At 51.6% G+C, this 27,601-nt stretch overlaps 2 protein-coding genes across 2 annotated transcripts; one reads left to right on the top strand and one right to left on the bottom strand.

Moving 5' to 3' along the window:
• The first annotated feature begins 1,179 nt into the window (after nucleotides 1-1,179).
• On the top strand, nucleotides 1,180-17,617 carry Fam160b2 (family with sequence similarity 160 member B2). Its single transcript, XM_021203300.2, has 17 exons — nucleotides 1,180-1,272; nucleotides 7,108-7,186; nucleotides 9,393-9,565; nucleotides 10,682-10,786; nucleotides 10,876-10,998; nucleotides 12,268-12,513; nucleotides 12,631-12,827; nucleotides 13,065-13,173; nucleotides 13,390-13,466; nucleotides 13,648-13,837; nucleotides 14,428-14,573; nucleotides 14,682-14,810; nucleotides 14,933-15,023; nucleotides 15,160-15,303; nucleotides 15,619-15,759; nucleotides 15,945-16,045; nucleotides 16,187-17,617. The coding sequence occupies exons 1-17, from the start codon at nucleotides 1,228-1,230 to the stop codon at nucleotides 16,323-16,325; spliced, it is 2,235 nt and encodes a 744-aa protein (XP_021058959.1). The 5' UTR covers nucleotides 1,180-1,227; the 3' UTR covers nucleotides 16,326-17,617.
• A 2,008-nt stretch (nucleotides 17,618-19,625) lies between these two features.
• On the bottom strand, nucleotides 19,626-23,646 carry Nudt18 (nudix hydrolase 18). Its single transcript, XM_021203957.1, has 3 exons — nucleotides 23,165-23,646; nucleotides 22,127-22,340; nucleotides 19,626-21,889 (listed from the first exon to the last, which is right to left on the bottom strand). Exons 1-3 carry the CDS (start codon nucleotides 23,324-23,326, stop codon nucleotides 21,294-21,296), a joined length of 972 nt encoding a protein of 323 aa, XP_021059616.1. The 5' UTR covers nucleotides 23,327-23,646; the 3' UTR covers nucleotides 19,626-21,293.
• Between the last annotated feature and the right edge of the window lie 3,955 nt (nucleotides 23,647-27,601).

The raw sequence follows: 27,601 nt of genomic DNA, 5'->3' as shown, positions 1-27,601 counted from the left end.
CTTCTGCTTCCTGAGTGCTGGGGTCAAAGGCATGTGACATCAAGTGCAACTTACACGCCCAACTCTTGTTTTTAATGTCTCACTGTGTTTCTAAGACTGGCCTGGAATTTACAGTGCAGCCCAGATATGGTAATACAAGCCTATAATCTCAAGCCTTGGAAGAACAAAAATAATGGTGAGTTTTAGGGTAGCCTGGATATTTAAGATAGATATAAATAATTTAATTATTTATAACTTATGTAAATACCTATATAGATTTACATAAATTTTATATAAATAATTATGTATTATTTATCCATCTATTTACTTATCTGATACTGAGGATTGAACCAAGAGCCTCATGCAGTCCTTGTTTTTTTATTGTTTGCTTTGGTTTTTGTTTTAAATGGTTCATGTCTTCAACACCCCCCCTCTCTAAGTGGTGTGTGTGTGTGTGTGTGTGTGTGTGGTGTCAGTGTGTTGTAATTATGTGAGTGTTTTGTGTGTGTATGTGAACTTGTGTGTATATGTGTGCGTGTATCTCTGTGTTTGGAGTGTGTCAGTGTGTGTGTGTGTGTGTGTGTGTGTGTGTGTGTGTGTGTGTTGTGAGCATGTATTTGCTACAGGATCTCCTTGACTTGTTGATACTACTGAGTACTGGGATTGATTGCAGGTGTGCCCCAGTTGTCTTCTTTCCCTCCAGAGTAGGGGACATGAGACAGATTTTTGCTGGGACTCTTCTGATCAATCCCTAATCAAACAACAAACCTTAGCGAACATCTTTTCCAGTAACGACCTTTTTAAAAAAAGTACTGAACAACAGGTAAAATTAATATTAGCCATAACCTATCCCACTATTCCTAACCCATTACATTTAAACGTGTGTCGTCAATTCTCCCCACTAGTCTTTTGCCTTCTGGAGTGTCCTTGACACAGCTTGTCAGGACCAGGACATTTTAAACACTCCACAGCCATGTGTGTCCAGGGCTACTGTGTTGGTAGGATTGTGAGGGCGCACGAGGAATTAGAAGTCTCTGGGTGTTACTCAAATGGACCTTAGGTCATCAGCTCCCCAGGGTGCTCCCCAAGGCCCCTCCATCAGGACCTGGCCAGCCCTGGGCTTAGAGCGCCCCGAGCCCTCCGGCAGGGGCGGGGTTTCAGAGCCGGGTCCCGCCCATTGGGCCGCCTCCTCCGCCACCGCCGCGCCGCCACCGGGAGCCGGGCCGCGAGCCGGGCCGGGCCGCCATCATGCTGAGCCGGCTCGGGGCACTGCTGCAGGAGGCCGTGGGGGCGGTGAGGCCGGGCCCTGGTCGGACCGGAGGGGCGGGCGCGGGCAGGGGGGCGGGCGGGTGCGGGCCCCTGGGGCAGGGCCCCTCCCCTGGCCCCGACGCCGCTTCCGGGCCTCGTCTCCGGGGACCGTCCCTCGTCGCGGCCGCCAGGAGCGCCTAGCTCCGGGGTTCTCCCCAGACCGACCGGCCCCCTCGATCTTGCGCCTCGCTCTCCTGATCCTAAGCCCGACTCTCGTGACCCCGAGCCGCGCTCCCTTGATCCCGAGTCCCGATCCCTCGATCCGGCCTCCGCACTGCTTCCTGTTGTGCTTCCTGTGTCCCACTCCCTGACCTGCGTCTCGGTCCCCCGAGCCTGCGCTCCGCTCGGCTTCTCGTAACGTTCCCTGCGCCCCGAGAGCTTCCGCTAGCTTTGTAATTCTTCTCTCCCCTAAGGTTCCCTTGTCACCAGCTCTTTCTCCCAGTTCTGCCCCCACGCCTCCTCCGGCGCCCGTCAGCCTTCCTTTCTCGTTGCTGACGTTCCTCCGTTCCTCCTCACCTGGGATTGACAACACTCTTCCCCTTCTTCTCTTAGCTGCCAGACAACTACTGGGAGCAGGAGTTCCCGCACTGAGTTCCCTCTTAGCATGGGAGTTGGGACCCTGAGTGACATAAGTCCCCAGGAAGAAGGCGATAGAGAGCATTGCAGGGGTCGGTGGTCGCGAGAACCCGGAAGCAGCCCTCTGCAGGCTTATCTCAGGCCACTGAGCCAGCTGACCTTGAGTTAGGGACGTCAGCCTGCTGGAGGGGCTTGCGTGGAAGAGTGGTTTCTCTCTCTCTCTCTCTCTCTCTCTCTCTCTCTCTCTCTCTCTCTCTCTCTCTCTCTCTCTGTTTACAACTGTCAGTTTGTGTTTGTGCCTTTTTTCTGGGAGTGCATGTCCCTGGCCACTTCATTCAGTAGCTTTGGGAGAAGCTATTTAGAAAGTTAATTATTTTTTCTCATTGTATAAGAACAACCTTTAAGGCCGGGCGTGGTGGCGCACGCCTTTAATCCCAGAGGCAGAGGCAGGTGAATTTCTGAGTTCGAGGCCAGCCTGGTCTACAAAGTGAGTTCCAGGACAGCCAGGGCTAAACAGAGAAACCCTGTCTCGAAAAAAACAAAACAAAACAAAACAAACAAACAACAACAACAACAAAAAGAGAACACCCTCTAATTGATGGGTTCCGTCTGTCAAATTGTGTCCGGAGAAGCAATCTTAGGTCTGACTCCACCTCCCCCCCCCCTCCTCCCCAGTCAGAGCCTTCATTATTTTTGTGATTTGGTTTTTGTTTGTTTGTCTGAGACAGGTTGTCTCTGTGTAGCCCTGGCTGTCCTGGAACTCCCTCTGTAGATCAGGTTGGCCTCGAACTCAGAGACCCACCAGCCTCTGCCTCTGCCTCTGCCTCTGCTAGGATTAAAGCACCATGCCAGGCTGCTAGTGTTATTATCAATTGGCTCAGCCTTAGGAAAACTGGTAAAGGAGAGGGAGGCACTTCTGTAGCCTCCCCTCCTCCCACTGCCCTGCTCTGCTGTGAGGAATGGGGTCTAGGGTACCCCAAGAGGGAGTTTCCAAAATGACCTCTTCACCTTTCCTTCTCCTTCCTGTCCCAAATAAAAACAAGTGTCATCTTAGAAAGCAATCCGATACACTAATTCATCCTTCTGGAGACGGCTCAATTGTCAAGGAGGGTTGACAGGGGGGACAGCCCTAAGCTTCCATGATGCTCACACTCAGAAAGTAAAGAAAGCTGAGGCACCAGGGGCTGCAGATGAAGAGAGCGGAGGGACATAGTTTTAGGCAGGTTACCTGTAGTGCGCAACCTACACACCATGTTCAGAAAGTGTGCTTTATGCCACATAGGAATCCCTCTTTTCAGCTCCATCCACTGTCTGGGGAGTTAGGTCTTCCCTCAGGTTGGAACATCAAGTCGAATATGCTTTCTGCCCCTTCCGGACCCAACAGTAGAGATCCTTGTGGCTCTTTCTAAAATTATTGCTATTGTTTAGAGGAACTTGCCTGGTAGTTTTGTTGGTCTGGTATCTAGTAGCAGATGCAGGTAGAGAGCTCTGTCCACCCTGCTCTCATCTGCCCCAGGATTTGATGGCTGTCCCCAACCCCCCTTCCCTGCATCTCTGTGAGTAGTCTTTTTCACTGAGTCTGGCACAAGGTTTTTTGGAACTTACAGATGAAATCTGAGGCTAGATAAGGCCCTATCATAGAGGCTGTTAGGTCACTGGGGTTCTGGCCAAGGACTTTCTAGGACAAGAAAGTGTGGCAGGAGTGTCTTCAGGAGCTTTCTGAGAGTTGGCAAAAGCCCTCTGGGGTTGCCAGATTTAAAAAAAAAAAAAAAAACCCTAAACTGGCCCGTGGCAGCATATACTTTTAATCCCAGCACTCTGGAAGCAGAAGCGGGCAGCTCTCTGAATTCAAGGCCATCCTGGTCGACAGATGGAGTTCCAGGACAGCCAGGGCTATACAGAGAAATCCTGTCTCAAAAAACCAAGAAAACAAACAAATCAAAACCCCGCAGCGCCGGCAAACTGGAAACTCACAGTTCTATCAGAACCTGGATAATGGTGGCAAATGGAGGTGATGAATTGGGTTGCTCCTTTTGGGCGAGGTATCTTAATAGTACAGTTGTTTAGTGTGTATGGGGGGAGGGGTATGCCACAGCATGCATGTGGAGGTCAGAGGTCCTGGGTCTGAGGTCAGAGGGCACCTTACCAGCCTGGGATGAAGTATCTTGAAGGACTATGGGTAATGCCTTTCTGGAAGAGTCACTGACCCTACATCTAATCTCTTTAGTTTTGAGACAGGATCCCTCTTTGTAGTTCCTGATATCCTGTAGTTTGTTTTGTAGGCCAGACTAGCCTTGAACTCATAGAGGTCTTCCTGCCTCTGCCTTCTGACTACTAGGATTAAAGGTTCGCTGTCACCACACATGGTGACAACTACTTTTGAAAGACGAGCCTACTGTCTGCAAGGAGGGTGGGAAGAGTTTCAAAGTCTCTTAGTTGTTCCTTACTCCTCTGTTGCCATGGCCAGCTAAACATCTTCCTCTTTAGTCTCCTCTTCTGTATGACACTACCAGACAGCTCCTTCCAAAACCTTCCTCTGAAGTTGACACTGACCTTGCTGCCTTAAGAAAAACAAAAACAAAACAAAAACAAAAACAGGCTTCTTGACTTGGCCTGGAGACCCACATGCTCCTCTTACCCTTTACCCTAATGCCCTCTGCCCAGATCTTTCCTGGGGACCGTCTCCCTCGCACGGCTGGAATTTGATCCAGTTGGAGCTTTTGTTCTTTGGTAGGATCTTGAAAGGGATCCATTAGTGGCTCTTCTTTTCTTAAGACTTATTTTTTTTTAAGATTTATTTATTTATTATATGTAAGTACACTGTAGCTGCCTTCAGACACACCAGAAGAGGGCATTCAATGATCTCCTTACAGATGGTTGTGAGCCACCATGTAGTTGCTGGGATTTGAACTCAGGACCTCTGGAAGAGCAGTCAGTGCTCTTAACCACTGAACCATCTCTCCAGTCCAAGACTCACTTTTATTTTTACTTTGTATATATATGCAAATCTAGGCCGCATGTGCGCAGGTGCCCGTGGAAGCTACAAGAGGGGGTTAGATCCAAGGAACTGGAGTTACAGACAGTTGTGAAACATCCGATGTGGGTTCTGGGAAGCCAGCTCCTGTCTTGAAGAGCATCCAGTGCTCTTCACTGAGCAATCGCTCCAGCCCCTAGCAGTGACTCCCTTTACCATGTCCCTTTCCACTGCTGCTTCCGCGGAGACTGGTTTGGGGTGCAATTTTGTATTCTTTTCTTGGTGACAGCACATTTACTGGAGGTCTAGTTAGCATTAGATTGCTTGTGGCATACAGCACAGCAGCCTGCACCTAGAAGGCACTCACAAGATGTGCACCAAATGCCTGGTTCTAGAAGATGCCCTGTTCTGTGGTGCCAAGGGTTTTGTGGAGCTGCCCAACCTTTCACTGACCTCACGGAGGACCTCAGGACCTAGACAAATATAAAGCAACGATGGCCCCCAGGACACTGTGGTCTGAGCAGAGACCTAGAGGAAGTTAGTGCCCATGGTAGGGACTGTTGATGCATTTCTGTCCTGGTAACAATTTTTCCTTTAAAAAACTTTTTTTTTCAGATTCTTAGCAGTACTGTATTTAGATCATTTTGACCTCTTACCTCCCCCCTACAAACTTTCCCACGTCCCCAGCTCCTTTCACACTAACAACCTCTTCTTAATTGTTGTTACATGTACGTGCACGGGGGGGGGGGGCGCGCGCGCGCGCGCGCACACACACACACACACACACACACACACCTTGCTGAGTTCATCCAATGTTGCTCATATGCGCACATTTAAGGGCTGACCATTTGGTATTGGATAATCTGTCAGGGTGTTAGTCCCTGGGAAAGACATTCGCAGGCTCTCAGCAGCTATCAACTGTCTTCATCTAGAGGTGAGGCCTTTTAAACTTCCCCCCCATCTGTGTTGGCATGCTAACTCATATTGTCTTGATTACCCGCCTCCTGCAGCATTTCCTAAACCTTAGGCATAGGGTCCATTATGAATGTGTCAGACAGGGCTGGGAAGCCACTGTCAGTTCTTTTCTGCATTTCTTCCTATAAACATTTATTGTACAAGGAAAGAAGGTTTTTTTTTGTTGTTTGTTTGTTTGTTTTGTTTTTCTCAGGCCAGTTAATCACCCTAGGTTCAAGGCCAGTGCCAGCTAGAGGGTGTGGTTGGAGTGTAGAGATATGTATTGTAAAGCCTTTGTGTCTGCCTTTGAGTAAAATGTTTCAATGAAGCCTTTGCTATGTTTGTGTCAATTAGTAGAGGCTTAGAAATTGTTATGAGACCAAATCTTGAAATGTCTCTAGAGAATCTGCACTTGGTGCTTGCTATGTGGGAGCTTGCAGCTCCACCAACCTTGGTCCTAAGGTACTCCTGGCAAACCTGGAGTTCTTCCTTTTGATTATGGCTAGCCGTGGTCAAAAGATTCTTGTGGGAGCCGCAAAGGGCAAGATAACTTGGTAGCTGGAACCTTTCCCAGCCCCAGTTAACCTTGTAAGTTTGAGTAAAGTAACTTGTGTGAGCTAGTCAGTCTTTCCAGAGAAGGCTGAACCCCTCTGCTCATTCAGAAACGAAGGCTTAGCATCTTGGTGAGCTTCTCTCTCTACTGCAGCACCTAGGACTAACATCAACCAATAATGGAGAGAATACTTTGGGGGACAGGGAGTTGAGGGGCTTGCAGAGAGCAGAGTCTGAGCCTCTAGAGTTAGGGGTGTAGACCTCGGCCTGGGACTGAAGCTCCCTATAAGTAAGGCCTTTCCTTTAAAGGGTATAGAAGTGTTAACTGTTTGAGTAGAGTCTGCCCTGTCCTTGAACATAGGCTTTCCCGGACTCCAACAGAGAGAAACCCAAATGCGTTTTCCTTGGGTATCATTCTCGTAATCTTTCTTCTCAGGTGCCCCTGTATTGATGACAGGCCCTCTGTTGTAGCATGTGTGGACTTTGGACTGTGCAGAAATACTTGTCTGTCTATTCCTCCTTCAGCATGCTTATTTGTTGGGGACAGAGCCTGTGGGGTAGGGGCATGTGGGAGACGTCCTATGCTGCTGAGTCCTGGAGAGATGAATTACTCTTCCCTTTGAGAAGCTGGGAACAGAATGCTTTTTCTAGGACCTAGAACTCACTGGACACTGAGCAGGCACATGGGCCTGTTCCTGTGAGTGCTGGTGCTAGTGGGCCCTTGGTTGGCACCCCCACAAAGACTGCATCTACTCTCTCTGCAGCGGGAGCCCAGCATTGACCTGCTACAGGCCTTCGTGGAGCATTGGAAAGGCATCACACACTACTATATCGAGAGCACAGGTAAGTCTGCTGCTCCCCAGCCTTTGATCCGAGGACTGAGGTGGGGAGAATGGGTAGAGAGTGACCACAGGTGTCTTGGAAAGGTCATGTCAGGGCTCTGGACACCAGGACATCTCTGTCCTGAGCCATCATTACTGAGCCAGAGATAGACTGATGCGAGTAAGACCCAGAGCCCTAGCGGTTGCAGGTCTTCATGGTTAAGTTGTTGACCCCATTTTGACCTTTTTGGGGGAGGAGCTGTGTGAGTGATAAGTGAGAACAAGGAGGTTGGGGACCTCACTGGCCTGACTGATGGTAAAGGTGACTCGACTTGCTTTAGTTTCCAACTGGATGCAGCCCTCAGGCCTTCATCCCAAGTGCTTGTCACTAGGACTGTTGGTTAAAGGAAATGCAGCAGGGCTTGGCTGTAGCTCAGTTGGCAACATGCTTGTCCAGCCTATACCGAGACCTGCTGGTTCAGTCCTCACTGCATAAACCAGGCGATGGTGCATGCCTGTAATCAAGTGCTTAGGAGGTGGGAGCAAGAGGATCGGAAGGCCAAGGTCACCCTGGGATACATGACACCTTGTCTTAGAAAATCGGGAAAAGGAGAAAGATGTGTAATAAATCATTTTGCCATGGCTACCTTAAGAAGTACAAGGTGGGGGCTGAAGAGATGGCTGCTCTCCATTAAGAGCACTGACTGCTCTTCCAGAGGTCCTGAGTTCGATTCCCAGTAACCACATGGTGTCTCAGAGCCATCTGTAATGGGATCTGATGCCCTCTGCTGGTGTCTGAAGACAGCTACAGTGTACTCATATGCATAAAATAAATTATTATTATTATTTTTTTTTAAAGAAGTACAAGGAGGAGAGCTAAGGCTTGGACCGTTCTTGGGTCCCTTCTCATCTGACTGACATCCCAAAGGGCCAAAGCATTCATGTGCTAACCTGCCATGATGCAGAGAGGTTCAGAATCTGATTGGGTGCTTAGTAGTCAGTAAGCCTGGTTGCCAGGTAACCAGACCCTGTATCCTTAGCCTTTCATCTCCCTGAATTCAGACTGTGTTTGGGCCTATGACTTCTAGAGGTTTTCTTTCCAGCTTGAGCCAGCCCATGAAGTTAAAATGGCCGTTGAGCCCTCAGGGGGGGAGGGCGGACCTTGGGGGTCCTGTTAGGCCAGATTCTTTCATGGGGGGGGGGTTGGGGGTCCTGTTAGGCCAGATTCCTTCAGTCTTGGCACTGAGGCAGGGTTGTTTGTATTGAAGGATAAATAACTGTGTTGTCTGTTGAGCAGCAATTCTGACTTCTCCCCACTTAATTCTAATATCACCTCTCAACTGTGGTGTCCACAAATGTCTCTTGACACTGACAGATGTTTCAGGGAGAACTGGTTGAAGCCAGAGCAATCTTCCGTATCTCCACGCCCCACTGAGCTGCATCCTGTGAGCCTTTTACTCGTTATTGTGAAACAAGATCTCACTTAAGTTGTCTAGACTGGCCTTGACTTTCAATACTCCTGCCTCACCAGCCTCCTGAGAAGCTGCAATTACAGTCCTATGCCACCAAGCCCAGCCTAAAGCTGTCTTAAGAGCCCTCCACCTGATATAGGCCTTTAATTTCCAGAGTGGTCTCTAGACCGGAGTTCCAGGGAGAGGGTGAAGCAAGCTGCTTTGCTTAACAGCCATTGCCTTAAAGGAAAGCTAGGGGGTGCTCCAAGGCCATCTGGGAACCTTTCTCTACCTAGGTGCAGTACCCATCTGACCAAGGGATTGTCTTTGCTTTCCTGTGACTCCCCACAATGAAAGAGGGTTGCAGGCCAGGCCCTGGGAGATGCTAGGAAGGAAGCTGATAAAATGTGACCTGGACAATCACTGGGCAGACTCTGTAGCTGCCCACTTAAGCCTGGACTAGATCAGGAACTCTCAAATCATCTTCTATGGACTTGTGCCTTCCTGTGGGCTCATAAGGAGTCCCTGTCCTCACTTTAATAGGGAATGTTGCTGTACACTTGATGTCACATTGGAGCGAGCATGCTCTCATCCAGCAGCTCATGTCCTGGGCCTTATCCCCTGCCACTCTATCTTTTTAAATATACAAGTATCAGCTGCAAACTTCCATTTCCTGGTGGCACTCAGCCCATCTCAGGCGTGACTTCTTCTGGGCTTGTCATGAGAGGGTCTGGTGCTCTTCCCGTCACCTACCCTTGTGTCTTTAACCTCAATTAGATGAAAACACCCCAGCCAAGAAAACAGATATCCCCTGGCGTCTGAAGCAGATGTTGGACATCCTGGTGTATGAGGAGAAACAGCAGGCGTCTTTTGGTGAGGCTGGACCCTGTCTGGAATACTTGCTACAACACAAGATCCTGGAGACCCTGTGCACTCTGGGCAAAGCGGAGGTGGGCAATGCTCCTGGGCATCTAGAAACTTCCACCCCAGTCAAACCCTTACCCCACGCTCTCCTACCCGTGCTCCTCTATCTAACGGAACAATTACCGTGACTAATTGCAACAACTCACTCCGTCACTCAGCCATTTGCTGGGCTCTATTCAAGGTTCTTGGTGCTGAGATTGAGGGCCAGCATGGTCACACACACTGGGTCCTTGTTATCCCTGGGGATTGGTCCCAGGACCCTGCTACTTTTCCCCTCAGGTCCATAATCTGTGGCTGTTCAAGTCACTTATAAAATGAGATCTGAGGGCCAGCAAGATGGCTCAGTAGGGAAGGTGCTTGCCACCAAGCCTGACAACTTGATTTTAGCTCTTGGCATCTCCATGGTGGTAGAGAACAGCAAGTTGTTCCTTGACCTCCTCATGTGCAATGTGGCACATATATGTGTGTGTGCACACATACATACATAAATAAAATAAAAATTTACATAGGATCCAGAAAGAAAGAGAGGGACAGAGAGATGATGGACAGATTGGTAGATGACAGACAGATTCCCAGAACCCATGTCCCACGGATACCCAGAGTAGACTGTTTTTAGATAGCCTACATACAGTCTCCTGTACCTTTTTTTTTTTTTCTTTTTCGAGTCAGGGTTTCTCTGTATAGCCTTGGCTGTCCTGGAACTCGCTCCGTAGACCAGGCTGGCCTCAAACTCAGAAATCTGCCTGCCCCTGCCTCCCAAGTGCTGGGATTAAAGGGGTGTGCCACCACTGCCCGGCTCTCCTGCACTTTTAAGTCATCTCTAGGTTGCTTATAATTAATAAATATAAGTACTGTGAAACTTATGGAGCTACAGTAATTAGGTAATAAGAAAAAGATCTGTACGTGTTTCTGAATATTTTCGATCTGAGGCTGATTGAACCCACAGATACAAAACCAGTAGATACGGATGGAGTGCCATATTCAGTAATAACCCAGCCATGAAAGGAGCTAATTCGGGAAAGGGGTTTGGGGCAAGAAGGGAAGATCTGTTTTACACACCGTGTGGAAGGGAAGAGGGCTCTGAGCCCAGCGGCTCTCTGCAGAGGAGTGTTTCAGACCTCTGACCGGATGTTCTGTCTCAGTACCCCCCAGGCATGCGACAGCAGGTGTTCCAGTTCTTCAGCAAGGTCCTGAGCCAGGTACAGCACCCACTGCTGCACTACCTGAGTGTCCACAGGCCTGTGCAGGTGAGGACGAAGGGCAGAGGGCGTCGGGCAGAGGGCGTCTTCCCTTTCCAACACCCATCCCTCTGGTGTCTGTGCTCTGCCCCTTTCAGAAACTTCTCCGGCTCGGAGGGACAGTCCCTGGATCCCTCACAGAAAAGGAAGAAGTTCAGTTCACCAGTGTCCTCTGCTCTAAGATCCAGCAGGACCCAGAGCTGCTGGCCTATATTCTGGAAGTAAGTGCTTCTCTGGGGAACAGAGGGTGGTGCACAGCCCCAGAGGCAAGCCCGCTTGACCCTGCAGAGGAAGCAGACGAAGTCAGTGCCCACAAGCACTCTGGGATGAGTCTCGGTGGTTTTTTTGTTTGGTTGGTTTTTCCCATTCTATATTCTTTTTCCTGCATTTTGGATTTTTAGTGGGGTGAGGTGGGAGGTGTCTCTTATAGTCCAGGCTGGTTTCAAACTCACCGTGTAGTATCAAGGATGACCTTGAATGTCTGATCCCTCTTAACTCTTCTCACTAGTGTTGAGTTGTAGGCCTGTACCACTATGCTCCAGTTTATGGGCTGAGAACTGAACCTAGGGCTTCATGTGTTCTAGGCAAGCACCAGACTAGCTGAGCCATACTTCCAGCCCTGTCCTGTATGCGTGAGTGTGTGTGTGCGTGTGTGTGTGCGGGTGTGAGTGTGGGTGTGAGTGTGGGTGTGAGTGTGGGTGTGTGTGAGTGTGGGGGGGGGTGTGAGTGTGGGTGTGTGTATGTGTGTGAGTATGTGTGTGTGGATGTGTGTGAGTGTGTGTGTGAGTATGTGTGTGTGGGTGTGTGTGTGGGTGTGAGTGTGTGTGAGTGTGAGTGTGTATGTGTATGAGTGTGTGTGAGTGTGTGAGTGTGTGAGTGTGGGTGTGAGTGTGTATGTGTGTGAGTATGTGTGTATGGGTGTGAGTGTGGGTGTGAGTGTGTATGTGTGTGAGTGTGTGAGTGTGGGTGTGAGTGTGGGTATGAGTGTGTGAGTGTGTGTGAGCATGTTCAGGTCAGAGTGCAAGTCTGTAGAGTCAGTTCTTTCCCTTCACTTTTACATGGGTTTGGGGATTGTACTCAGGTCTTTGAGTCTCCTGTAGCAAATGCCTTTACTTGATGAGCCGTCTGTTTTGGCCCTTATTTTGGCTGTTGGAGGCAGGTGCTATGTCTGTCTGTCTGTCTGTCTATCTATCTATCTATCTACACACACACACACACACACACACACTTCCCAGGTTTGCCTTAATCTTATAATCTTCCTGCCTTAGCCTCAAGTTCTGAAGTTACACTATGTATTATGATGCCTGGCGGATACACAGTGAGACTGTGTTACCCAGGCTGGACTTGAACTTGTGACCCTCCTCTCTCTGCCTTCCAAGATTACAGGGGTGCTCTACTACCCTGACTCTTAACCCTGCACTCACAAGGAAGCATCTTGTGGGATGGAGTGATCTCCTTTCTGATCTCGGCCTCACCCCACCTTCTTTCAGGGTAAAAAGATTATAGGTAAGAAGAAGACAGCCAGAGAGTCTACAGCTCCGCCTAAAGACGTAGCTGGCTACAGGGATAAGGACTGTCCCCACAGTGATGCTCTCAACAGGGATCCTGGACTGGATAAGGAGCACTGTGGTGTCCCAGCCTTAAGCATCCACCTGTCCGCTGAGACTGAGGGGCCAGAAAACGGGCCTGGCGAGAGCAATCTTATCACATCTCTGCTTGGACTGTGCAAGAGCAAGGTCTGACCACAGAGCCGGCCAGGGGGGGAGGGGGGGGCAAGGTCTGACCACAGAGCCGGCCAGGGGGGGAGGGGTGGAGGGAACTGTTGTCTCAGATGTCATCTTCCCATCCCCTAGAAGAGTCGGCTGGCCCTGAAGGCACAGGAGAACATATTGCTGCTGGTAAGCGTGGCCTCACCAGCAGCTGCCACCTACCTGACACAGAGTACCTCCTGCTGTATGGCGATAGCCGAGCACCTCTGCCAACTGTACCGGTGCATGCCAGCCTGCCTTGACCCAGCAGACATTGCCTCTTTAGAGGGCATCAGCTGGAGGTGGGTTCCTGGCCTAGGGAGACTGGGAAATACCTTCAGGGGCTGCTAGTCTGGCTCCCTTTTTCCTGCGGGGAGAGCCAGTCCCAAGGGCCCTTCCCAGCCTCCCAGAAGCCTCACTTCTGCAATCTGACCACAGCAACAGATGGAATGGAGACCACCCACCGCTCAGCTATCCTTCAGAAAGACCCTGAAGCTTTTTTTGCGTGTCCTCCAGACTCTTGCTTCCCTTTCTCTTAGGTTACCCAGTGCCCCATCTGATGAGACCGCTTTCCCTGGCAAGGAGGCTCTGGCTGCCTTCCTGGGCTGGTTTGATTACTGCGACCACCTCATCACAGAGGCACACACGGTGAGTGGGGCAGGTTCGACCAGGGCTCTTCTTGCTCCACGAGGGTCTCATGGCAGTGATGGAGTCGTAGAGCTGACACATAGTGACTTGGGGCCAGATGCCAGCTTGGCCCTGGTTAACCAGGGCTCTCTGACATATCTGGGGGCTGCACAGGGTTTTTTTTAGGAGTGACCATGATGGGGTTTGAATGCAGGAGACATGTTCTCTGGCTCCTAGGTGGTTGCAGATGCCTTGGCAAAGACTGTGGCTGAGAAGCTGTTTGTAGAGACCCTGCAGCCCCAGCTCCTGCATGTGTAAGTGTCTGTTCAGTCCCTTGTCCATGGCTCTTGTCTGTGTCCGGCCCACAGCCTCCCCACCTTAACTATAGGACCTCATGAGGGATTGGGGGGTGGCGGTGTTAGCCAACAATGGAAGGAAAATGGAAAGGTTCTGCATGCCCACTGACTTGCCCCTGCTCTATCCCTGTCCCTACAGATCTGAACAGAGCATCCTGACCTCCACTGCCCTGCTGACAGCTTTGTTACGTCAGCTGCGCTCCCCTGCACTGTTGCAGGAGGCCATGACCTTCCTCTTAGGCACTGACCAACGTCCTGCAGCCATAGAGGACAACCCCCACACTCTGGGTACACACCTCATCACGCACTGTGACCATCTCTCTGACGAGGTAAGCCTTTATTCTCAGTTTGTACCATAGCCCACACAAGGCTTCCAGAGCTGCTTTCCTGCTGGCCCAGGTGGCTCAGCCGCAGGCCTCAAGCCAAAGTAGTGACAGTCTATGCTTGACAGCCGTGTTGTCTCTGTCATGGTTTTCTGTATATTTTGCAAACTGCTTTTCTGTTCGTTCAGCTTTTGGAGATTGGAGCTCTCTGTGAAGTAGTCCCATTTTTCTTCTAATTCAGAAACTAAGGCACAGAGAAGCCAAGGCGTTTACATGAGATGGCACATCAGAAGAGAAATGGAAGTCCTTCTTTAGCCCCTAGCCAACAAGGGAGGTGACCCCACCTTAGAGGAATTTATCTGGCATTGGTTCTCAGGCACTGAGAAGCCAAGAGGAGCCAGGCAGTGGTGGCTCGTGCCTTTAATCCCAGCACTCAGGGAGAGGCAGGTGGATCTCTTGAGTTTGAGGCCAGCCTGGTCTACAGAGTGAGTTCCAGGACAGCCAGTGCCATACAGAGAAACCCTGTCTTGAGAGAGAGGGTGGGGGGGCTAGGAGGGTGACAGGAGGGTCCCCTGCTGCCCTCTTGCTCCTTCTAGATCAGCATTGCCACGCTGAGGCTATTTGAGGAGCTACTGCAGAAGCCCCATGAGCAGGCCATCCGCAGTCTCGTCCTGCAAAACCTCGAGGGCCGCCTGTACGTGGCCCGGGGCTCACCAGAGCCGGAGAACTATGAGGATACCCTGTAAGTGAAGCCGAGAGGGAGGCAGGGTGCTGCCCAGGACTCAGTGCATGCATGCGCACCCCCCTCATCCATCTGTTCCTCGGGGCATGGTGATCTCCCTGCCTGCAGGGATCTGGAGGAAGACCCCTACTTCACCGATGGCTTCCTCGATTCTGGCCTTCAGCCCTCCACAAAGCCTCCCCCAGCTCCCGCCACCAGTTCGGATGGCAAAACAGCAGTGACGGAGATTGTTAACAGGTGGGGAGAAGGTTAGGCAGTCGGAGTCACCTGAATTCTATTCTTTCTTTGGGACCCTGTGAACAGCAGAGAGTGGGGGAAACCTGGGGAGGCGCCTCCACACCTAGGCCCCTGTCTCTTAGCTTCCTTTGCCTGGTCCCTGAGGAAGCCAAGACATCAGCCTTCCTGGAGGAGAATGGATATGACACATATGTGCACGATGCCTACGGCCTGGTGAGTGAAGGCCTCCCTCCCCTTCTAGGTTCTTTGATATCCCCGATACAGTCCCAACCCCACACTGTGTTTATAGGGTCCCTCAACTAGGCCTTTCTGGGTCTATTCCCTCAACTCTACCTCTCCTCTGCTTCAGTTCCAGGAGTGCAGCTCCCGTGTGGCCCACTGGGGTTGGCCCCTGGGCCCAGCGCCCTTGGACCCTCATGAGCCTGAAAGGCCTTTCTTTGAGGGTCGCTTCCTTCAAGTGCTCTTTGATCGAATCGCCCGGATTTTGGATCAGGTAGCCATAAAGACCACGCCTAGGGAAGCTCCCAGCTGGGCCTTGTAGGGGCTGGTGACTGGGGTGGACCCCTCTTTGGTTCCTCAGCTCCACAGCCCCTTTTCCTTTCCCCAGGCGGGAAGCCCTGTCTCGCCTCTTATCCACACGCCCTAACATGCTCTGGTCCTCAGCCCCAGGGAATCCATGACATAGACACATCACGTGAGCCTCCCACCCCCGCACCCACTCGCAGCAGCCAGGCGCCTCGCTTGGGGAGTGCAAACATGCTCAGCCTTGGTTGCCAGCCCTCAGCGGTGTCCATCTTGTTCCCTCCAGCCGTACAGCCTGAACCTACAAGTGACCTCAGTCTTGTCCCGGCTCGCCCTGTTCCCCCACCCCCATATCCATGAGTACCTCCTGGATCCCTACATCAGCCTGGCCCCTGGCTGCAGGAGCCTGTTCTCTGTGCTTGTCAGGGTAAGGATGAGGGTGTGACAGGAAGGGACAGAACCAGGCAAGGGGCGGGACTGGCTAGGTACCCTTTCCAGTATCAGGAAAAGCACAGGTTTTCCAGTCGTGTCCCCTGCCTCCCATGGGATGGTAGAGCCAGGGACAGCTGAGGGACATGGTCACTTCTCATCTTAGTCCTTTCTGGGCTCTAGGTGATCGGTGACTTAATGCAAAGAATTCAGAGGGTACCCCAGTTTTCGGGCAAACTGCTCCTGGTACGCAAGCAACTGATGGGCCAGATTCCCGGAGAGCAGTAAGTAGTCAAGGGAAGTGCCCAGGGTTGGGAGGGCAGCACTGAGGAGTCTGCCCTAGGTCAAGCCTTGTGGACATGGGCTGTCATACTGTCAGCACATCTGTTGACACCCAGCCATGCCATGACACTGTCTCTCCACAGTCTGGACCATCAGACCCTACTCCAGGGTGTGGTAGTACTTGAGGAATTCTGCAAGGAGCTGGCTGCCATTGCGTTTGTCAAGTTTCCCCCACATGGTCCTTACCTGAACTTCTCTCCACCTCCAGAAGGGCAAGTCTGAGCCCGGAGCATGATGGGTGGGGGAAGACTCCTGCCTGTACTGCCCATGGGCAGTCTCCTGCCTGGCCATGCTGCCACTCTGTCCTCCGTGCCGGGGACTTCAGCTGCAGGACACCTCACCTGTTGACCCCATGAGCTGAGGTTTCAGAGAGGTGCTGGCTCCTAAGGCAGTGGTATTCTTGGAGCCTTTTAGAGGAGCTGGAGGATGGCCAGTGAGTGCCTAGATGCTGCCCTGCATGTGTTGCGTGACTATCTCTGCTATATTGTGACCAGGGCCACAACATGAGACAACTCCAGGGGGCAGGGAGATGAACTGCTGCCTTTGTGGCTGGCTGAAAAAGAAATCCAGTCCAGAGAGATGGGGGGGGCCCAGGAACCCTGTCTGTTACATTAGGTATCATGGAAGCTGCTAAGACTCAGCAGGTTTCTCCATGGCTTCGTGAACAGTAGTGGAGGAGACTGAGGGGAAGCCCCCTCTTCCTGCTCTACCCTCCTGGAGACTGTTGCAAAATTCCCAACTGCCTCCTGGCAGAGGCCCAAAGTATGCTCTGCGCCCAGGCGGGGGCAGCTGCTAACAAGAGCCCTGGCGCAGCTGCAGCCAGAGCAGGCGAGAGCCTTGGAACTAGGTGCCAGGCTCCAGCTCCAGCTGGTTCCTCTCTGGCGCCTTCTGAACCCGTCTCAGCAAGTCCGAAACACCTGGGCAGAGAGGTCATTGACCAGGGATGGGGGGCCTTGCCCTCTGAATCTTGCCCAGTGCCCAGGGGTCCTAGTGGAATGCAGTCCTGGTAACTATAGGAACTCAAGGTACAGATGGGACAGGGCACCCTGACTCCAGACCCCTGAAGCCTAGTGAGGCTAGGCCAAGACACAAGCAGATAGCTCTGGCATTGTTCTTCGTATGTCCTCCATGGCTGGGGCTGCTACCCCACCCGGCCTGAATCTGTCTCAACCTGCAAGAGCACTCGGGCGGCGCCAGGCATTACCTCACAACAGGCCTGCAGTTGTTGGCTTCGCTCCTGGGCAAGGAGGAGCAGGCCAGAGCCCCTTCTTGCTTCCTTTTCCTGCCCATGCCGCCTCTCGAAGCCAGGCACAGGTTGCCAGGAGGTGACATGAAAGAGGAGGAAACTCCATGACCTCTACCTCTCCCGCATTCCTCCCAGCGGGGGAGGACTTCTCTGCTGCTCCGAAGAACATCGTGCCCTCCTGTGTATGTGTGAGAGCCATGAATGAGTGTGTGTGTGTGTGTGTGTGTGTGTGTGTGAGAGAGAGAGAGAGAGAGAGAGAGAGAGAGAGAGAGAGAGAGAGAGAGAGCTGTGAGTACACATGGGTGCTGGTGTAGGACAGGAGCAGATCTTGGTGGAGTGGGTCTATACTCTGAGATTTGTACTCGGTTGAGGGGCTGGGCAATACTCAATGCACTTTGGCATTTGCATGATGTCTTCACAACAGCACAGCAATAAACATTGTGATTGTGTGGACACACTGACTATCCCCAGTCTGCTTTTTTTTCCCCAAGCTTTTCTGCCCCTGTAGGCCATCTTTCATCCCAAGGAAGACGACCCAGTTCCTTGTCCGGCACTGGAGAGAGAGCGGAGGCAGTGTGAGTCCTGACATTGCCACTTAGATACTCCTCAGCACCAGCTGAGTGAGCGGACTCTGGGCTGAGCAACACTCTTTCATTCCTTTCCCCTACAACTGAGCCTGCTGGCTTTAGAGTCACCAGGCAGTGTGGTAGCCTCATCTTGTGTGCTACTGTGTGCTTTGTGACCATGTCAATCCTAACGATTGGGACTGGTGAAAATTTACACATAGGTGTTTGGAGAGATCTACAGGTATCCTTTATGGATTAAAAACCCTTATTTAACTGGGCAGTGGTGACACACCTGTAATCCCAGCACTCAGGAGGCAGAAGCAGGGGGATAGCTTGAGTTCCAGGACAGCCTCATCTACAGAGCGAATTCCAAAATACTCAGGGCTATACAGAGAAACTCTCAAAAAACAAAAAGTACTTATTTAACATGGGTAAAGCTCTGGGTCTCGGTCCTTAGCACTGCTCTTTGTTTGGTTGGTGGGTTGGACTTTTGAGAAAGGGTCATGCTATATACATGCTATATACATGCCCAGGATGGCTTTAAACTGGACAGTGATTCTTTCGTCTCAGTCTCCTGAGTGCTGGAGTTACAGGTGTGTACTCTGATGCCCAACTCCCACCTTGGCTGTTTTCTAAATCATATGGGAATCATCAAGAGTATTCAGGGTGTAGGGCAATATGAGAAGCAGGTCCTCAGCAGGGTTTCAACAGCACCTCCTTAGAACCACTTGGAGAGGCGACTTAGTAACACACTTACTGCAGAGGACCTAAGTTTGCTTCCCAGCACCAATGTAAGGAAGCTCTGAACTGTCCGAGACTCCAACTCCAGGACATCTGATGCCTCTGAGGGGCTACACTTGAGTGTGCGCACGCACACAAACAGAAATCTTAAAAGACATTCTTTTAAGAATAATCTAGGGCTGGTGACCTATGGCTCAGTGGGTAAGAGCACCCGACTGCTCTTCCAAAGGTCCAGAGTTCAAATCCCAGCAACCACATGGTGACTCATAACCATCCGTAACAAGATCCGACACCCTCTTCTGGAGTGTCTGAAGACAGCTACATATAATAAATAAATCTTAAAAAAAAAAAAAAAAAAAGAATCTAGGCTTCTTTTTGAGATACTGGTGCTCAGCTGGGGAGACAGCTCAGTGGGTGAGAGAAAGTGCTAATGGAGCCATGGGTTTCTCTGTATTCCCATCAGCCAAGTAAGAAGCTGAGGTATGGCTGCATGTACATCTGACATCCTAGTGCCATGGGTGAAGGAGACAGGGAGACAGGAGGATCACTGGAGCTTGCAGTGTGCCAGGCTAGCCCAGTGATAGACCAGGCCCTGTCTCAAGGGAATAAGGTAGAAAGCAATAGAGCAGGGTTCCCAACATCATCCTCCTTTTGCTTATGTGCATGCATGTGCCTGCTCGTGCACTCACACACACACACACACACACACACACACGCCAGCACCCAGCTGGTTTCAGTAGCTTAGTCACTCTAGTGGGTGGACAGAGCTGAGAACTCTCTGGGTGACAGTGATGTGTACTCAGGATCAAAAACCACCAGGCTAAATGGTAGGAGTGAATGTCACTGCCCTTCTCTGTGTGTGAAGTCCTGACCTGAATAAAAGGTCTTGGTTTTCAGTGAGACCATTAGGTAGCCTGCTTAACCCAGAATGTGCGAGCCCCTGGGTTCAACCCACGGCACTCTAAAAATAAAATAGAAAAGACTTCATTTATTTTGTTCCAGTTTTTGAAACAGGGCCTCGCTATGTAGGACTGGCTGTCCTGGGACTTGCTATATAGACTCCTAGAGATCCTCCTGCCTCTGCCTCCTGAATGTTGGGATAATAGGTATGTGTCATCATACCTCACTTTGGTTTATCATTTGGAAACTATGTCCTCAGGGAGTCTAAGGAGGATTCCTCTCTAGAGACCACAAGATGGTTACCAATGAGGCCTGGGGCACTAGGGAAAGGATCAAGGAGTTTTTCTGGCTCTTCAAGCTACTGTCCTCTTTGAAAAGCAATGCCAGAAAGTACGTCTCCTTGCTCAGAATCAGAAATCTTTCCCCTAATGTGATGATTAGCAACACGGGATACATTTTCTTTGCTCCAACTGCTTTTGATTTTCATTTTCATTTTCATTTTTAATTATGTATGTCTGTATAGGAGATGTGCACATTGAGTGAGTGCCCTCAGGGGCCAGAGAGGGTTTCGGAAAGCCTGAAGCTGGAGGTGGTTGTGAGCCACTTGCTGCAAGGACTGGAAACCAAACTCAGGTCCTCAGCAAGAGGTGCACATGCTCATAACTGCTGAGCAGAGCCACCTCTCCAGCTCCAAAGCTTTCATCAGATAATAATAATAATGATGCTAATGATAAGCAGCAGCAGCAGGAGCTGGCATGCTGGAGCACATCTGTATTCCCAGGACTCCAGAATCGGAGGCAGGAAGATCACAACAAACTTGATTGAGGTCAGCCTGGTCTATGTGGGCAGAGTCTATCTCAAGAAAACAGAATCCTGTGATGGCCTGGGAGTGTAACCCGTTGATAAAAGGGCTTGACTCCTTCAGAGAGTCAAGGACATCACCAGCTACACTGTAAGAGTCCACAGTCAGCCTGGGCTACATGAACTGAGGACAGGGGCATGAGCAAAAACCAAAAAGCCAGGCCCAAGAGCACACGGGACAGGTCAGAGCCCAGGAAGCTCGAAGAGAAAAAGACTGGCAGAGGCCAACGTGTCATCCTCAGCTCTTTCTCGTTCCACCAGACCGAACCGTTCAGCACCTGGACGGGTCTGGGCTGTGCTTTTATTAGGGGTGTGGTCACTTCAAAGTCCCACGCCCGCCCCGACAGGACAGGAACACTAAAGAGAGCCTGGGTGGGTCGAGGCTTCAGCAAGCATCGATGTCTGCCCCAGGATCCCTGCATAACATCAGTGTGTACATGGTGAGGAAAGACCATGGGTGACTGTGGGTGGGACAGTGCCCCGTATCCTCCCCACACATACATTTAGGCAAGTAGGCAGGTTAAGCAACACCTTTTTACTCAGCAATGAGGACTCTGCCCTGAGGGATGCGTCCCCCATGTCCCATCCCTCTCTACATTCCTATGGGGCTGGAAGGATTGACATGCAGCCTTTTCCAAAGTGGACAAAGATGATGGTGCCATTTAGGGTTCGAAAAGTTCCTCACCAACTTAAAAGAGAAGTACTGTGTGCTCTCAGAACTGAGCCCTTGAAGAGTGGATTCAAGGCACTCTTCTTTTGGGCTCCATGTGTGGTCCCTGCCCCCCTCAAAATGTACAATGAGATCCCTGACTGCCAGCCTTTTCTCTACCTCAGAGGGAGGGGGCTGCTCAGCTTTTGGCCCCTGCTGGCATCTCTCTATCTGCTCAGGGGGACCACTGACGATTCCTGGAGTCTGTACAGAAGCAGTTTTTGTAAATCTTCCTCTAATACCTTCCACCAAAAGTAGTTTTCACCCCGAATCTTTGGGGGCTCATCTTGGATTCCCGGGTTCCGAAAAGCCACCGTCACCAGCACATTTAGGCAGACACCATCCACATGGTCTCTGCCTAGGTGTTGCAGCCCAAGCAACCCCTTGGTCTCCACTGCCAAACTGTGCAGAGTCAGGCACTCCTGTAGTAGCCTCAGGGTGGCCACCCTGATGCCGCCCCTTTGTTCCATAGGGGTAAAGCCACAGGCAGTGATGGGCAAGTGAGGTGTCCCCACTGTGCCCACCAACACCCACACCGACTGGACTGTTGTAAAGGTGGCCACCAACCGTTGGCAGACCACACTGCAGGGAAGCTCTTGAGGCAGAATGAGAGGGTGCATGGCTTGTTGGCAGAATTTGGCACCTAGCTCTACCAGGTGCAGAACATCATGGGCTCTAAGCGGTGTGGGCAGGGAGACCCGTGGGTACCAGCCGGCCTGGAGGGACTCAGAATCAGCATCTTTGGAAGTCTTGAGAACTCCGCCTAGGAGAGATTTGGGGGGGGGGGGGATGGGGAAGGCCAGTATGAGAAGGGTTGAGCCTGAGAGAGTAAACCACCAACAACACCCCAAGTAAGCCACCCCAACACCATCCATCGAGAGTCTGTGAGAGAGAGAGAGAAAGAGACCCCCAAAGTTCTTAGCCCCGTAGTAGGTCAAATGCCATATGCAGAAGCCTACAGGATGAGGAACTGTGAGAAATGTCACCAGGTGGGTTATACCTGTTGGGCGAGCCAGGAACACAAAGCGGATCCAGGAGGCGCCCCTCTCCTCCACAGACAGAAGTGTCACTGGCTCGCAGAGCAGCCCCGCCTCCTCCTTCACCTCCCGCTGCATGGCCTCCACGATGGTTTCGCCTGGCTCCATTCTTCCTGCAGGGAGGTACCACGTTCCCCGGCATTCCCTCTTGGCCTCCTGGATCATCAACACCTCATCCTGAGAGGGAAGCAAGACAATCTTCACTCCTACCCAGCCAGTCTGGGGGCTTCAGAAGAGCAGCCCCTACCTGGATGACGGCCCAAAGTTCCCTTCTTGGTAGACAGACACCTTCAGGATGCTAGATCCTCGGGAGCCAGGCCCTGCTATGGCTGAAAGCTGTGGCTGTCTCCCCTTTGCTGTAACTCAAGACCCACAAGGACTTCTATTGTGGAAAGGGGCTGAGGTCCTTGGGCGTTGCTCTAAGGAGGCTTCATCCTGAAGATTGCCACCACTCCTATACTGACTCATTTATGCCACTGTCTTGCTCTTGTTCCCATGGGACTTACAAACCGCCTGTGTCAAGTCCTCAATCTAGGGTCTGAGGCTTTGAAACTTAGCTCCACCCCTATACCAACCTACCCTTTCTTGGCCAGGATTTTATAAAGCTGACTTGTACAGAGGTGATCACTAAAAAGAACTCTCACAGGATCGGAGGCCTGCATGTAAGCTCCCCATTACTACCCGTGGTGCCCGGAGAGTCTAGGAAATCCCCATTGCACGTCAGGCACTGCTAGAGTCCTGGAAAGGAAGGAGGCATGTTACAGGCCTCTCCTGGTGGGGGGCAAGGACTAGTGGATGAGATAAACCACCCCGGGACCTCGGCTTCTCCTTCTACATTATAGAGTCTACAGAAGGTTGATCTCAGCTCAGCTGCTAGTGTTGAGAGTGCTTTGCAACATTGGGAAGCGCCACGTACAGGCAGCGGCCGTTGGCTCGCCTGATCGGATCAGGGCAGGCGGCACGCTCCCGAGACGAAGGCCAGCGGCCGGTCGGACGCTCACCTGCTCGTTGAGGAACACGGCCAGCACCACGTAGCAGACATTCTTCCGCAGCCGCACGGGAAACAGCGGCTTCCCAGCCGGCTCCGAGTCACAGCTCTGCACCAGCAACCCTTTCCCCCCCAGCACGGTGGCAAGCGCCCCTGCCAGGCCCTCCGAGGCCATCAAGTCTCCGGGGAGGTGGCAAGCCGGGACCTGCCAGACCCCCGGAGGCAAGCGACCGGGACCTGAGCTGCGGTGGGCCGCGGCGCCCTCGCCCCCTCCCCTGCCTTGAGGGCCAAGGCTAACGCGGAACCTCCGGGAGAGACCAGGTCGCTGATAGGCTGCGCATCACTGCGGCCTGCCCGGATTGGCCAGCTCGCAGCGGTTACCGAGAGGGCGGGGCGCCGGGATCCTCCCCCGCCCCCTCCTCTCCCGGGTTTCAGCCGCTGGTCGCTCACTTCACACTCTCCCCAGCGATTAGCTAATTCACCCAGCACGCACTTGTCCGCGCGGGTTCCGACGGTGATGTCATCCTGCCTGTAGGGTGATGAACACCACTGTGACCAGGGTCGATGGCGTCACTCGTCCGATGACATTACGGAAGCCCTGGCTCCGCCGTTCGTTCGCTTCCACTCTCCCAGCTTTTATCATAAACAAACTAGAGGAGTGCTCAACGACGAATAGGCCCCAAATAACTTTCTGACTTCGTTAAAAATGCTCTGAATGTCGTATGGCTCAGGCACATAACGTTGCGTTAGAAATTCTTATCTGTCTAGGTCGATGGACACAGGACATTTTTAAGAGTCCGAAGCTAAAGGATTGGTTTGGGGGGTGGGGGTGGGGTGGGAAACGTGATTGACAAACCTCAGAGGAGGGATGGGATAGGTGGCCAAGGTGGGACAAGGCTGGGGATGAGAAGCAGCTATGGGGGGATGAAAGGGAGACTGAAGTCAGCACTGTAGCCGGCATCCGATCTCATGCTCAATGCTTTTCCCATGTAGTTCCAAGGCTTCTGAAACAGACTCCATCTTTAGAGGGCAGGGGTGGTGCCCTCCTACCCAGCGGCCAGGGCCTGGCCATGAGGAACAGGGTGTGGGTTGTTCTGGCCAGCTCCTGCTTCTCTCCCAGCCTGACCTTTCTTCCTCTGGGCTTCTTTAACCTCCACTCAGGACAGGAAGGCAGGGCCAGCTGAGAGGAATCCACAAAGCAGGCCAAGTCTGGGCTCCTCACCCCATCCCAGACTTCCCTTTCCTCCCCCCTCCTGCTGGCTCTGTGTACCTCCTTTGGGGGACAGTGGCTTGGTGGTGCTGACAAAGCTCTGGAGTTTAAAAGCCAGACATCCAGCCACTGTTGGCTGCCTTGCTCTGTGCCCTGGGTGGCCTCAATGTCCTCATCTGTGTAGTAGGTCTGTAGCAGCTCTCCTTTCCCCTGCTTCTTGAGAAGCCAAGAGAGCCTGGGAGAAGCTGTGTACTATCTGAACACCGCCACCAGGCAGCCCACCCATTCTCCAGGTAGGATCTCAAAGCCATAGTCCACAGAGCACACCTGCACATAGGCGAACACACACACACCGTGAAACTGGGGAGTGTAGCTCAGCGGTACAGTAATTACCTAGCACACACAAGGCCCTGGGTTCAATTCCCAGCACCACAAAAAAAAAAAAAAAAAACACACACAAAACCACTTCCGTGTTCTGTAGACTTGACTGGCAGGCGATCTCAGCCCTCTGGGACTGGTCTCAGCCTCTCTTCTCCCTGATGCTGATGCAAACTCCCTGAAGAGGAACTCTGTGTGTGGTTGGACACTGTTAGTGGCCCATATTATTTTCAGGCACTTGGATACTTCTGACTTGAGGCCACTGAAGGACCTCCTATTTCCAAATAACTGTAGTCATTGGCAGAGGGGCAAGATCAGGCCCCGGGGTGCAGATCCACTTGTTAAAGGTCTCCTCTCCACCTCTCTCTTTCCCTACCCTCCTCTCCCTCCCCAATCCCCACCCCCGTTTAGATCTCTCAGTGCCTCAGTTTTCCCATCTGTGAAGTGGAGGCAGCACTGGTCAGAGACTCCATTCTGCCTCCCCGGGATGATTTGGGAGAGGGTGAGGTCATGTCTGGGCAGGCTGGGAGAGCGGCAGAGGCGTCCTAAGATAAACAGCAGAAGGCCCAACTGCCTGGAAGAGCAAAGGCTGCCACAACCGCAGTTCCATTATCATGGGGGAAGGGGTAAACCCTCGTCTGCTGCGGAAGGCCTCGTTGCCTTGTCATAAGCCACATGGAAGCAGTAGAACACCGAAAGCCCTTTGTAAACGGTGAATGGGACACACAGAAGGCATCTGATGGGGGGAGGGGGTTACAGTCCTTCCCAGAGTGCTTGGGGAAGCAACCAAAAAGGTTGGATTTCTCAAGGCCTTGGGATAAAGAGCAGTGGTCAGAGACAGGTGGGCGAGTCTTGGACAGAAAGGGGATCATGAGATAGGGAAGGAAGCTGGGACAGTCCACCTCCACGCCTGTCTTCTTTCCTCTGAGGTGGAGAACACCCCTGGAGTGGGAAGCCTCAGACTCAGCATAGACCACCAGTACTGCTTTCTTTCCCAGGACCTACGGGAGCGGGCCATCTTAGGGTGCATCCATGCACACGTGTATACGACCTGTGAGCAGGGAGATAAGGGGTAGGCAGGGACACAGCTACAGAGCTGGGCAGGCAGGATGAGCAGGGTGTCTGGGATGCTTGAGTCCTTTACAATGTAGCAGATCCTGTCTCCTGACTAGGAGACAGGTGAGAAGGGCAGTGGGGTGGGGGGGCTGTTCTAGTAGCTCATCTGATGACCCACAGTGTAGATCAGCCACAGTGTAGATCAGACACGGGCATTTCTAGACCCTGGGACACAAAGGGGGACAAAAAATGGGAACACTGATGAGATTCCAGTAAGGCGGTGGCTTCCTAGATGGGATTATTCGGTTCTGGCTGTGATGCTAAGGTTCCGCAGTGATAAAAGGACTATGTTTGCATAAGGTCTTCCCACTGGGGGACACGAGGTCAAGGGTAACTGAAAGCTGTATGTGCTAACATTTGCTTTGTTTTGTTGTTTGTTTTTTCAGAGACAGGCTCTCACCATGTCACCCCGTCTGGCCTTGGCCTCCACCTCTGAGGCTGAGATTAGAGATGTGTGCCCACCACACCACGGCCCGAGCTATATTTGTAAGCTGAATGTAAATCTACAATTATTTTAAGAGAAAAATGTAGGAGAGTTTTATAAGGAAAAGAGAGGAGGAAAAAAAAAAAAAAAAAAGGCAGTCAATGCATGGAGACACACCCGGGAGCTCACTTCCAGCTCTGTAGCTGGTGACATGGTGAGTCAGAGAGAAGACAGGGAGGCACTGAGTCTCCAGGGCCTCTGCAGGGAACGGTGCCAGCCAAGGGCCCTGGCCCGAGTCGCAGGGTCAGACACTGCTTGGGCTGGCTCTATTCTTGGTCCAATCCTAGAACAAGTGAACGCTGGTCTGGCTGCTGTTTTTAGGGGCCAGACAAATCCACCCTCAAGGGAGCTGTGACGGTGGAAAGGGGGGAGGTGTCCAGGGAACACCGAGACCCTGAGCACCCCTGCCATCTGCCCCAAATAAACAAAAACCGTTCAGTGTCCCATCTTTCCTGGGAAGTATTCTATAATGGTTCAGGGTGACTTGAGGACAAGGCTATAGAAGGCCAAGTGTTAAGAACGTGTCATTCGGTGCTAGAGTCATCTCCCAGAAGAGGACGGAGATGTAGACAAGCCTGTCTTTAAACACCACGAAGCAGGAAAATGAGAATGTCAACGCGGTGTCTTGAGTCAGCAAACTTGGTTCAAATCCCATTCTGTCATTAAAATGGCCGCGTAACCTTGGGTGACTTACTCCACACCAAACTGCCCGTTTCTTCTATAAAAACGGAAATAGATCTGTCTGTCTGTACTCCAAAATTTTGTCAGGGATTAAATGCGACGGTTTAAGTGACAAGAAAAACACACAGTAAGGCTGTTCTCTAGAGCCCTACCCCCCACCTTTAATCATAAATAAATAGATAAATAAAATTGAAAACAACTAAACTCTTCAATAAAAAAGCCTAACCCTTTCTTTTTAAGATGGGGTTTCTTGAAGCCCAAGGTGATGTAAAAAAAAAAAAAAAAAAAAAAAATCACAATGTAGCTAAGGCTGGCCTTGAACTTGTGACCCTCTTGCTTCTTCATCTCCCTTGGTACCGGGATTACAGGTGTGTTCCATCACACCCAGCTATAACACACCCTTGAAAGGAAGCAATCACGATCTCCAGAAGAGACTGCTAGAAGGAAAGACAACCTGACCTAGCCATGCTTGCGCTGGCCGAGAGACGATCTCAGGAGTCTTTGTTGTTGTTTTTAAATGCTCCGAACAGATGTTCTATTTATAATAAAAACTTTTATTTAATTAAAAAAAAAATCCCCAA

Source organism: Mus pahari, chromosome 8 (genome assembly GCF_900095145.1).
Source record: "Mus pahari chromosome 8, PAHARI_EIJ_v1.1, whole genome shotgun sequence".
NCBI classification, from domain to species: domain Eukaryota; kingdom Metazoa; phylum Chordata; class Mammalia; order Rodentia; family Muridae; genus Mus; species Mus pahari.
The sequence above is the reverse complement of the archived record's forward strand: the minus strand, read 5'-3'. Positions and strand labels throughout refer to the sequence as shown.